At 41.3% G+C, this 12,816-nt stretch overlaps 1 protein-coding gene across 7 annotated transcripts in view; it reads left to right on the top strand.

The window, feature by feature from the left end:
• LOC116427838 (terminal nucleotidyltransferase 5C) overlaps positions 1 to 12,816 on the top strand; it is a 179,144-nt gene that overhangs the window by 151,385 nt on the left and 14,943 nt on the right. The window contains exon 1 of one of the 7 annotated variants that reach the window (XM_031978645.2): positions 3,958 to 4,031. The exons of 3 other annotated variants lie outside the window; for them this stretch is intronic. Coding sequence is in view for 1 of the 4 variants with exons in the window: in XM_031978639.2 (XP_031834499.1) it covers positions 10,692 to 10,694 (3 nt within the window). In the remaining 3 variants the exon portion in view is untranslated. 3 more of the 7 variants (XM_031978639.2, XM_031978641.2, XM_031978644.2) reach the window with 3 other exon arrangements.

Raw genomic sequence — 12,816 nt, 5'->3', positions numbered from 1 at the left:
AGAGTATCCCACCGAAGGTTTTAATTTTCTTCGTAACAAGTGTTACGAGTTGCTTTTCCAATCCATATACAAGGTTTTTTAAAACGAGGATCTGTAATTACATTTATGCTCATAATTGGGAATGTAGATGAGTCTAAGAAAATAACATTCTGCAATTTTCAATCAATAATTTTAACGTTTATTCTTTAGCGACTTCGCAAAATCAGATTCAATAGTATTATTCATAATATTGTGGTGCATGCAATAAATACTTCCAATGATGTAGTTGAATTATTTTAATCGAATCGAATGTGCATACTTGTTGATCAAAGTACAAAGTACTTGATCGATATAGGCCCCAAAGTCAATCCTTTTGTAACACGTAATTATACGACTCTATTAACTTTCATGTAACAGAGACACAAGCTTTTGTAAGGTCTCTAAAGGGTGTTCTACACATTGAGGCATGCGAGCTATGGGTTTGAGCCTTTTATACTTTTTTTTTCAGTGTAACATATATAATACGAAACCTCAGAAAACTCATATCCATCGCTTGTAGCGATGCAATAAAGTTAAAACTATCAAATAGTTAAATTGCCTAACGTGTAGCCTCTTATACAATCTAAAACAATGAATTTCTTCAGATTTCAATTGATTCATATTTGAAAAAACACATTAGTAAATTAATTGATATAAAAACTGTTCAGCAAAGCGTATGTATCTTTTAACGATCGTAGAAGAAGAAATCCAAAATGAGCTATTTGACCCTGCCTGATAGTTGTAATGTTAAGAAAAAACGTTCTCTTTGGTATACTCCATCACGGAAGCTCTGTAGAACGTTTGCTGCACGTTTCTTGTAGATCCTTGCCAAAAAGTGATTCACGCTAGCGCTATTAGCGTTTTGACGTCGAGAACCCGGGAACGTGAATAGAACGTAACAATTATTAACTCTGAAAGTTTGGGGATGCGTTAACTGACTGGGACATGTCTGTACTTTTAGCTTTTTATATTTAAATCATCCCAATCATCTCAATTGTAAAATGATCGAATTCTTTTAAAATTAATTAATTAGCTGATAATTAACAAGTGGCTCGAAATAATAGCAGCCTAACTACTGTTTCTAAGTTCTCGAAAAAAAGATTTGCGAAATGTTCTTACATCAATTAAACACTAATATGACAATGTTATTAATAATATGAAGTATTATTAATTATCAACATTAATAACTGTGATATTAATATCTAATTAAAGCTAGACTGTTATTTCGAGCCATTCAACTTACGATGAACTAAAAATCACAGAGTTCATTTTTACATCATCTGAATTATGCTTCACGATATTCGTATAATATTGTAAATCCGCAGAGTGTTGTCTTGGATGAAATTCAACTTGAGTCACCCTCGTGGTCGTACCTGTTCCCCTGTCAAACGAAACAACGTTGTTACATGAATTGCGTCCACATTGCGGCATACTCGGCCGGCGGAGTGCAGCCCGTCGAGTGCACTTCGCGATCCATGCAACGTAAGAATGTGTACATTGTCGTGAGTAAGTACTCATTATAGTACTTCGCCGGAACGAGTGCTTGTTCGTGCCGCATTTTCATTTAATGTTAAACATTTATTGATACCTTCGTTCTCCGATTTCAAAGGCTAATTTTCGACGAATTCTCTCAAAAGTCACCATACCGAAAAATTAATCCTTGACAATAAAACCACACGTATGAACGCAGTTTCTATAAATAGAAAAACAATATTCAAAAACACTGTGATCCACAAAATAATTTATCTAAACAATTATATGATTCTCGTAAGTGTTTTAGAGCGACACAACGTGAAGTTGGAGAAAGCAAATTTTGATCCAAAATATTCATATCCTCTTATTCATATTCAATGGTTTTAAATTGTTATTATATAAACTATGATATAATTATCTTATAGTTAATAATTAATTGAAAATAAGAGAACAATTCTAGGCATGTTTTATATCAACTTCTCTTCTAAAGTATAATCATTGATAACGGAGACACAATATTTCATTTCTATCCAAACGAATAATATTTATGTTTGTTAAATTCTGTTTGAACTCTTCGCCATGAGTCTGACACGATATTATGTTAATGTAACGTTCACGTTGACTAGCCAGTGGTCGATGAAAATACCGCAAACTCGTTGAAAATAAAAGTTGTAAAATCGAAGCTCGCAGGCAATTTGCAGGAGAACCGTCTACCCGAAGTAAAATCGAAACCACGTAAAGTTGGAATCGCGGTATCGAGAGTCGAAAGCCGTTTCTCCTTTGGGGCTAATGTATTCGCGAGCAGCGCCGAACAAACGAGCGTAACCGAGCTTTATCAATCGCAGGTAGTGCTCGCCGGGTACAGCCGTGATTTGCAATGTAACGGACAGTGTTTCTCCGGGTTTGTCGTCAGGCTGCACGCGAGTTCACTCTTACCGGTGCTTTTAACGCTAGAATGCTCGCGCTTGTGCCACCAGTTTAAGTACGTATAAATTCTGAAGGCAAGTGGCCAGTAAAAAGGTAACGATAACGATGTTTCCCCGGGAATAATTTGCAAGAATAAGTTGTAAAAAAGCTATATAAAATATCGCAGTGTTAACAGTTTTAATGAGAAACACTTAAATCCCATGCGTATGATACTTAAAAGCCAGGATCCAGAAAAGGGAAATGTAATTCAATGGACTTAACAGATCGATTCAGTTCAGAATTATTTTTGACTTGCACTGTTACTGTGTTATCACTGTACAACATTTCTCAGAAAGAAAATGAACTCTTTCAATGAAACACTGTGAGACTAAGGAATATTAATTAGTATAAATATTAATAGAATGAGAAATATTAAGCCATAATCTTAACAATAATTCTTCCTATTATTACTGTCGTTCCACATCGAAATTAAGTGTCACTATCATTCCTTTCTCATCCATACATAAAACCTCTAGTCCCTAGACAAATCAACAATTGATACTTCGAAGCTATCGATACTGAACTCAACTGTTTCATGCAACACGATATACCCACCGTGTGTACGTACGAACTGAAGGAGGTTAAAATAACAAAAGGCTAAATGAACACCCGATACGTAGACATTTATAGAGACCGTGTTGCTTGAAAAAGAATTAAGTATCATTTTCCCAATGAAGCACGGGTAGCGCAGATGCGATCTAGGATGCAGAAAGGGCTACCGTTATGCTTGATTTCTCCCTGTAAAATGACAATGCCTGCTTGCCGATACCTCTGAAACTGAAATACAGCCAGCCAGCGAGCTACAATCACTCTTCGACCGCGTTTCTCTCGGTGGCAGTTCCATTGGGTTTCCGTCGTGAAATTCGAAACGTCCGTTTCGTCACGGATTCCGCGGATCCAGCGTTTCGCCGGGGCCGTTGTCGCGTTTTCCCGCGAAACGGCATCACGCGGAATTAATCTTCCGCCGTTTCTTTGTGTCCCGGCCTGGCCATTGTTCCGGGAAAACGCGATTTCAGTACTCGCGCACTTGACTCGGTCGCCGCGCCGCGCCGTTCGCGTTTCACGTGGCTCGTATAAATGACGTAACGCTATTTGGAAAGAAGACTAAAGAGTGAACAAGTTTATTCTGCCTGTTCGGTGTTCCGAGGACGCTTATGCAGATTACGTTGTAATTTGCGTTAACGTCACTGTTGTAGATCCTCGTTCTGGGACCGGTAATCGAATCAAGCCGGTAAACCGTCGGTTCGCCGTGTTCCGAGAAACAGGACACGTTCGATTAATAAAAAAACACTTTGATACGTGTTCAATGAATTATCGTTCGATGCGGCTGCAGCGAGGAAAATTGCTTGTCAAATGATTTTCACGGAATTGTTTTGAATCTTTCGGATGAACGTTAATGAAGTCTACTGTCGTCATTTTCCGCTTATCGAGTCATTACACCGCGGGATTTTGTGTATTTATAGCGTCATCTTATCGGAAATTGTAGAAAATAAAGGATCTATTGACGTTTGACGTTGGATGTGTGTTGAGTGTTATGATACGCCCGATGGAACTTCTGATAGTAAATTATAAATGTGAGTTTGCGATTTGTATTCTTTGTAACGTTATATCCGTAATAGTATTATTTTGTAGCTAACACCATGTTCGTGGTGACATTGTTATCACTATAAAAATCGAAGAAATTTTATTGGATCGAAAGCAGGGTATTCGAGCTTGCATAAGTCGATTACTGACAGAATACATGCGCGTAGAGTTGGGTCGTGACACGATGTGTATAGTGTTCAAATAATTTAGCTGCTGCGTTCGTGTAACTTAACTTTATTCAACGTACCGCTAATCTCGCGCGTGTACCTTGCGAATCCTGTTCCACTCAGAATACTCGAACTCTTTGTAATTTACTAATATTCTTGATATCCGTACCCGTAATCACCTATTAACCTTTTCGAGATCAACTGCTTAAAAAACAGTAAGCTTCTTCCACTATACTTTCCAAAATTCAGTTGTTCCAAGATTTCAGTAGCAAATCAGTACTGATCATGTTTCCACGTTTACTTGTACAAGCACCGCATAAATCATAAATGTTATCATTAATATTACAATCTTTGCACGATCAAAGGAATTCTTCCCATTTCTTGCTACTAAACCCAACACTAAAACCATTGACTTTAACTCTTGTTTTACGATTTCAATTTGACGCATATTCAACCCTATGAACATGATTTGCTAAACGTACATGTCAATGTTGATCGACGCAATTACAGGAATATGTATCGTAATCGTCAATTCTTAAGCCTACGATTTCCAAGATCTAAATGAACGCACACTAACTTCTCTAGGAACAATATAATAAACGATAATAAGCAATAAATGCCCATAAACCTAGTATTAAATACGAAAGTTAAGAGATCATTGAAAATCTTTAAGAATAAAATTGATAAAACATTCTGTTAATGGAGTTAATCGATTTGGCCAGTGGGCAACGTATTTCTCAATGGGAAAACCGTTTTATTTATTCCCAGGCGTCGCGTGTCGATCGCAGACGTTCGTTACAGCGTGTCTTAAAACGGAATTCTCCGGATTTCTTTTGAACCCGTCGAGTCGTCGACGCGTACAATGGAAAGAGCTGCCGGGGTGGAATAGAACGGAACGGAACACCGCACCGTCGAAATAGAGGGAAGCTTTTCAATGCAGACGAACGATACGATAAACGCCTTTCGTTTTACGTCAACACGCCCCGCCTCGGCTTGACAGTAGAGCCGGCGCGGCGCACGCGGTAAAACTATAAGCTACCTGTAACGACTATTTACCTCTTCCCCGTTACGCAACACCACCGGCAAATACGCGACGAAAACTCTGTGACGTGCGGTAATTACCGTATTTTTCCTCTTTCCCTTTGACCTTGCCGCAGCCACGCTTTTCGTGAATGCGAATTAATTGCGCGATCTGCTATTGACGACACGGATGCACGCGATTGTTCATTGTTCGGCATTTAATATCATTTCGACATTGGAACGGAGGAACGCTCGAAGCGAGGAAAAGAGATACTGCGGTAACAAAAGTGATCGGTATCGTTGTCCATAAAAGATTGCAAAAAATATCGCGAAAGATTTAATAATTGTGTTCCGTTGCAGTTATGGCTTGGATTACTGCGTTGTAATTTTCATGGTTGTGGGTATGAATGGTTTTATATTGAAACGTAGCAGTAAGTTTGACATAGTTTCAAAGGCAAGACGACTGTGCCGGTTCAATTACTGTCAAGGGAACGTGTCGAGCTTGAACAGTTATGAATTTTTAAGGACGTTTATTGTCATATCTATTTTTAAAAGATCGATAGTTGTTCGTGAATATTAGCTGTGCGAAAGAAAAACTGCAATCAAGATTTTACTGTACTTTTATTTATATTCTTGATCGATCATCGATCGTGTTCATTTCCGCGAGGATGTAAGAAATAGAAAACGCTTCTAGATGCGAATTACGCAAACGTTAGACGCTCCGTGAATGTTTTTACGAGAGTACGAAGATCTCCAGGCGAATTCATTTAAGTGAAATCTCGATACATACCAGGCTCGCTGGAAAATCGTGGAATCTCGCCACGCATCCGGAAACATTCGCTCGAATGTAATAGGCTGATAGACTCAACGTATGAATACATTGTAACTGGAAGAGAGGGGTGTATTCGATAACTTTAAAAACCTTCTGAGGCATAACGAATGTTTTATTCCGATTAAACATTATCAACCGAGATCTAACAAAAATTAATCGACCATTTAATATCTTTAAGAAACGTTTCCTCAAATGTTTTACCTTTTTTAGGATTGAAGAGAAATTCAGAGAATTTTTTATCTCTAAGAAACCTTTCCTCAATTGCTCTAATTTTCTATAATTAATTTTCTCGTTATCAGCCACATTTTCAAAATTAAAAAATCCTTCAGTTACGTAAACCTCTACCTATCATGCAGTTCTCACATTCTGAGTCAATCCTAAAAGCCAAAATTGCACAGGTGCAAGGGGAATCGGTCGCACGCTCCACCCTGTTCTCTCAGGAAACATAGTAGCCTAGCCTCCGCATCCCGGAGATTCGGTAGACACAGAAAGCCGCCGCTGCATAGAAACGAAATTCGATGTCAACGTTTGTTACACCTCACTCTGTCGCATTCTGTTCCGTCCGCTGTCTTCGTCAATAAGATCTCTCGGCCAATAAGATCATGTGCTTCTATAGCTATTGACGCAAACATCTTTAATAGAAAAGTCCTCTTGCTTCCGTCACTTTTCAACTTTCAAGACTGACTCAGGACGTGAAAGCTGTCCAGAATATTAATAAAATACAACGCATAACAATGCTCTACAAACAGTTCAACCAAGACTCCCCAACAGTGATCAAATCATTAAAGCATCATCCTCAAAGCAATCTGCATCTCATACCCTAACACAAAGGTGTCTAACTTACTTACCTCACACTAGTAACTCAAAAACAGTGTTCCCCCACGATCTCCCCTTTAGTAGCTGCCCGAGACTGTGTGTGTACTATACACGTTAGCTCCATCGGTCAAAGCTAAAAGTGCACAGAAGCAAGGTGACTCTTCGACTCACGATGTTCAGGCCGCTTCAACTTCCCATGCATGGTCATGAACGGAAACGATACCGAATGCGACGGAGTGAGACGAAATTATAAAGAATTTTGTTTTGCATTGTTATGTCACATTCTGTCACCGTTCGTTTCGCTTCCGTCCTTTGCTATCGCTTCGCTGTGAATAAGGATCATGCGTAGAAAGCCGAGGCGGCCCGATCATCGTGAGTGGAAGAATTTCTTTGCCCCTGTGCACTTCTAGCTTGGTAGTCAATGAAACTGACATGACGTATAAAATAAGCAATTCTATGTAGTGTTCAATACAAACAGGTAAAAGTAGACACCTATTTCGATACCCTTGCCCTAACAAAGCTGAAAAATCTCTGTCGACGTAGACAAACATCCATTCCCATCTTCTCTCAATTGGTCCATGATCTATATTCGCAAAAACATCCGCAGTCTACAAATAAATGCCTGCGTCGAAGCGAGTGGCTCAGCAACCCCGTGCCCATAGATATCGCCGTGCGTCCTCGACTCCCGCGTAGCCGGCAGCCCCGCTGTAAGTTGCTCCAAATATATCCATAGAATCGTTCCAAACGCGTCTCCTAATGGCGTATTTCTCGCTCGCCGTGCAGCCAAAAGCATCGTTTCGCTGTAGGACCGTGTCCGTGCGTCCACCCCCGCCCCCGCTTATTTTCGTCACCGGTCGGAATTACACGACCGGCGTGGCGCGGGCGTAAAAATAAAATCGTGGCACGTCGCGTTGACGTGAGCCGCCACAAGAGCGTAGTGACTGCCTCTATCGGTCAAGAGATCGATAATACTCTACCCCGTCGTGCCTTCCTGCCCCTCTTGAGCTGGTCCAGCCGCTCCGCTTCTCTAAGGCGGCGCGCGTGGGCGTCAGGAAATACGCTGCCACCCTTCACCAAGCCAACGACCAACCCCGCGTGGGCGTAAGGTCGGTGGAACGGTTGCGGTGAACTTCTCCGGACATTTTCCATTGGCGCGTTAATTCGATATCGTCGCGGGGGTCGGACAACGGAAACCGTGATACGCCGGTGGTACCGGGAAGCTGCCTGTTGTGCCCGATTCTTGTGCGTTTGCAGATATTTCTAATGCATCCGTGCTTGGTGTGTTGTGTGCTTGGAATGATCTGTGTTTTAGGGGAATAGGGATTTGTGTTTGGTAGAATGGTGATTTGTGTGTTGGGGCGGCGAATAAGTTAACTGTGATAGGAACGTGTTAGTATGGTTATTGTTGTTATTATCATATTACAATTTATATCGTTGTATTGATATTATTGTTGTTACTGTCATCGATTTTCTATGGTTTTACATACTTGTGATTTTTATTATTCACATGGAAGCTTAAGTGTTTCTTGTATCTGTGTTTACTGTTTATTCGATTCTTGAATGGACGTTCATAATTTCTTTGCAATTTTTATCGACACGTCGTTTCGGTATTCCCTTTCCATGAAAGGAAATATGGTTTTATTATATACCGTAAAAACCCCGTAAATATTTTCGCAGCGTTTCATCCTCGCGAATCCGAACTTTCATCTCTCGCACGCTAAGGACGCGTATCCTCGTTCGCGGCCTTTTTAATTTACGAGTTCACTATGCTCCTTCCACGCAACACAGTATAACCTTACCCCGGTTGGCGTGTTCATTCAGAGACGCCCACGCGTCTGTTCGCTCTGACGTCATAGAAAAAGAGCTGGAGAAGGGTGACGCGGATCCGGGCCACCGCCTCTCTCCACCGGAAGGTTGATCAAACTTTGGAATTTCTGGCTGTTGCGAAACCATTACGCTTTGTGCATAGTTATTTCGCGCAACATCAATTCGTTCCGTGCACCTGTACAATCTACGCGACTGAATTTATGAAATTTTATTTTCACCAAATATCGTTAATTTCAAGCTGGGAAACGTTAATTGACCACTATCGATTTCTCTGCAAATTTAAACGAATCTGTTTTGCGTTTCTGTTTCCGCTATATCTCGATAATGACACAGTTATCTTCCCTGTAATCTTCTACTATCTCGTAATTTGTCGAATGATATTCTCTTCGCGCGTTCCAATTAATAGATTACCTTTGTCTATACAATATTTCTTTCAGATTTTATTCATTGATTTCGTTTCAAGTATGATCATCAGTGTTTTTCCATTGTTTCGTATTATCATTTTATTAATCATCCAATGAGAAGAAGCGTCACAGGTTTCATTTGCAAGATTTATATTCTTTTAATTGAACAAATTAGTTTCCTTCTTTGTTTCTTATCCCCGTGTCAAATGAACGTGCGTATCTGACGCATGTCTCATTCTAAATCCATAATACCCCGACGTATTCACTAGCGTGCACAATGTAACACGTGTATACAATGCTCTTATTGTTCTCCAAACTACCTTAAACGTTTCCAGTCCTCAACGCGAACAAGAATTTCGGGAATCCCGCGCCACGAGCAACACGAGCAGCTAGCTCACTTACCCATTAATTCGCCATATGCGCCGTAGAACATGGTACTCGGATTTACAACCGATAAATTCGTCGCGGAATCACTCTGCTCGCGGCGTACACTCGAAACAAGTGTACCGACTACGAGATACGCACCTAATACGATAGCCCATACCATACATCCATAAGGAAGTGCTGAAACGTCGCGACAGTCTTCATAACCGCTGAAACACATAACAACGCCGCGTGCACGAGGCCAGCACTCGCACAGTTGCAAACTGTCCCGATAAAACGCAGTTGTACTTGGACTTTTTATCTGTCCAACCTTCCACACTCGTATAATATATCGTTCATCGAAACGGTAACTTACTCAATTAATTTTATTACGCTCGTTTATTTACAGACCATTAACTTAGAGTCTTAATATCGTCAACTAATTCGTTCACCGTACATAAAAACTATTTAACAAGGTATCTTCGTTTGTTAACCTAAACTTCGTACAAAACATCTGAGACATGTTAAAATTCAACGTTCCAACGTTCAACTTTCAACTCCTACATCTATCGCAGGTCTTTATATTTATTGCAAAAGTCCTCATTACTTATCACTCCTTCTAGTTTCCAATTTCAAAGATTCCCAAGCGAAAGATCAGTGCTCACAGGGTTAAATCGCAGGCAAATAGGATCAGATACTCGGGACGCTTATTCCACAGCGGGCAGCGCGTATTAGTAGCTCAGCACTGCCCTCCTAGAGCAGCGGCGACTCCGCTACTGCTACTGATGGTGCTGTCGCCGCCGCCGCCGCCGCCGCCACCGCCACCGCCGCCGCTGCCGCCACCGCCACCGCCGCTGCCGCCAGTCCGCTTCATTCGCCTTTCACTCGGCTGGCCTTAGTTCGCTGGTGCCTCTCATCAGCTGCGGATCTCTTGATCGCGGCGGTCCGCGGGCTCCGAGATCGCTACCTACGCACATAGCATCCACCGTATCGTTACCCGCGCGTTCAGTCTCTCGGTCCCTTCCCCAGTAAACACGTTGCACGCAGTGAACGATCCCTGAAATCGTCCGTTGATCGGAACCCCAGTGCGAACCCGCGGCCAGTATATCGCGTTTCTCAGTGACTTCGCTCCGGTTGCTCCTTGGATCGTTGAACGACGCGAGAAGAGGATCAACAGAGAAGGGAACGGAGCACGCTCGACGAACCGTCGAGTTCTTCTTCATGGTAAGAACGTCGCCGGTGCCGAGGATTGTCCGTTTCAATCGATTGTCCCGGTGAAACGCGCTGTACCAGCGGTGTCGGTGTTGCTGATCATCCACAGGTGGTGCGGTCGTTCTCCGGTTTCCTTTCGATCCTCCGTGATTAGGTGAACGGTTTTTGTCCCTGTGTGCATGCGGCGTGCGTGTACCTAGGCACATGTGTGTCTGTGTGTGCGTTTCTGGGTGTATGTGTGGGGTCCTGGAGTGAAAGTTCTTCTTCCTCCCCGTTGGTCAGTTGGGTGATCATCGTTGAGGTGGATCCACGTTTTAGTGATCGACGCACAAGGATTTGCGACTCGCGATCGACTTTTGGGGGGATGATCGGACACCTATGTACCATGGTTAACGATCGCCCCGGAAACTTGGCGAAGTGCTGTACGTACGCGCTGTGACGCAACCAGCTGTAATCGACTCCGGCGAGGCTAGTTAGCTAACAGAGTTACAGGTGTTATCGTTCTCAAGTGCACGGTGATAACGGATCGAGGAATAGAGAGGATCAATACGTATAAGGTTTCCACGGTGGTGTGCTAGTGAGAGACGGAGAACGGTGAACCATTCGGAATTTCGCCTCGTGCAACGACCGGTTTGATTGGTAGTGAGTCGACGCACGGCTCCTATCGATAACTTTAATGACGTCTGTCGGCTCGTAATCGACCGCGCCGCGCGCTATCGACTTACGGACCGATAATTGAGCATTATCACGTTCGCGCGCGTCAACGGATCAACTCTGAGCCCCGGCCTCCCGTGGACGATTCGAACTCGTTCGGTTGGTAGTCGTTTCTCGTTGAACTATGGATACTCGCGTGAACTCGTGTGAATTCTACGGAAATTGATTTTGTTTCAAATATTAGTGGAATTGTATTGAAATGTTGTGTTAAACGTTATCGGCTGATTGCGGGAGTTCACGCAGATATTGCGATATTTATGAAGAAGTTTGACTATCGTGGTTTGTTTATATATTAGCTATATGGATATTTTTCTTATTAAATTGTGTTGACGGTAATACCGCGGTATAAGTAAATTACAGGTTCAAATATGTTGAAATGTACATTGAAATATGTGCGATGTGGTTATATGAAATTCATTTATAAAGTTCTATGAAACGAGTTTGTCACGAGTTGAATATGCATTTTCGGAAAATTGACCTGAAATAGTGCGGTAAGAGGTTGAAGGGATTAATATTAAATGAAGTGTAACTCGTGCTACGAATAGTTCCGATGAATTATCGGTGAAATGGAGTTCTATTAAATTGCAGTCAATTTTATATTGTATCAATTTTTGGAAAATTTTATGCGCCACGAATGCATAAAGTTTCGCAATCCGATTATTAGGTACCGAGCCGAGAGTGTTCGTACAAATATGGATTTTTATAGAGCAATTTATACAAGCCGGAATGAAATAGAAATTTATTTTGTCATATTCTCAGTAGTATAGAAATTTCCATAGAAATGGCGAATTTTATTAAATTTATTACACCGAGTGGCACGCGCTGGCCAGTTATTTCGACGAAATAAAAATCGGAGTAAGAATTAATAGAGTTTTCAGTTACTTTTTCAATCTAGCAAAAGCCTTCGCGGAGAAAACAGAATTTTCATGTAGGTTCTAGACCAGTCTTCATTAAATTGTCGGTTTTATGCGTTTCGAACGTTCATTGTCGGGAAAGAATACTCGCTCGGTGCTAATAGGCGAGTCTCGCTATAATGTCAAGTTGGGAATTATTATAATAGGCTATTTCATATTAACACACCTTTCAGATAAAATATAGTATGATAAAAATCATTTTTAACGACGAGGTCTCGATACATGTTACTGTCAATTGATAGTACTGGTCTTCTCCTTTTTTTCCCCTATTGCGATGTAGGGAGTGCATAGTGAGAAGAAATCTTGTGCATTCATGAAATTTTCATTTTGCTTCGCATAAGAAAGTGAATGTTAAATTGGTTGAATAGTAATAAAATTTTAATCGTTCTAGCACTTATAAAGAAGCAAATCCTTTTAAATGTCCACTAAATAAACCCGTAAAATCTTTATACAAGGGGGAAGAAATAAAATTGGGATAATTGTCGTTTTCGCTTTAACGATTATAA

This window comes from Nomia melanderi, chromosome 9 (genome assembly GCF_051020985.1).
Source record: "Nomia melanderi isolate GNS246 chromosome 9, iyNomMela1, whole genome shotgun sequence".
Lineage (NCBI taxonomy): Eukaryota > Metazoa > Arthropoda > Insecta > Hymenoptera > Halictidae > Nomia > Nomia melanderi.
The sequence above is the reverse complement of the archived record's forward strand: the minus strand, read 5'-3'. Positions and strand labels throughout refer to the sequence as shown.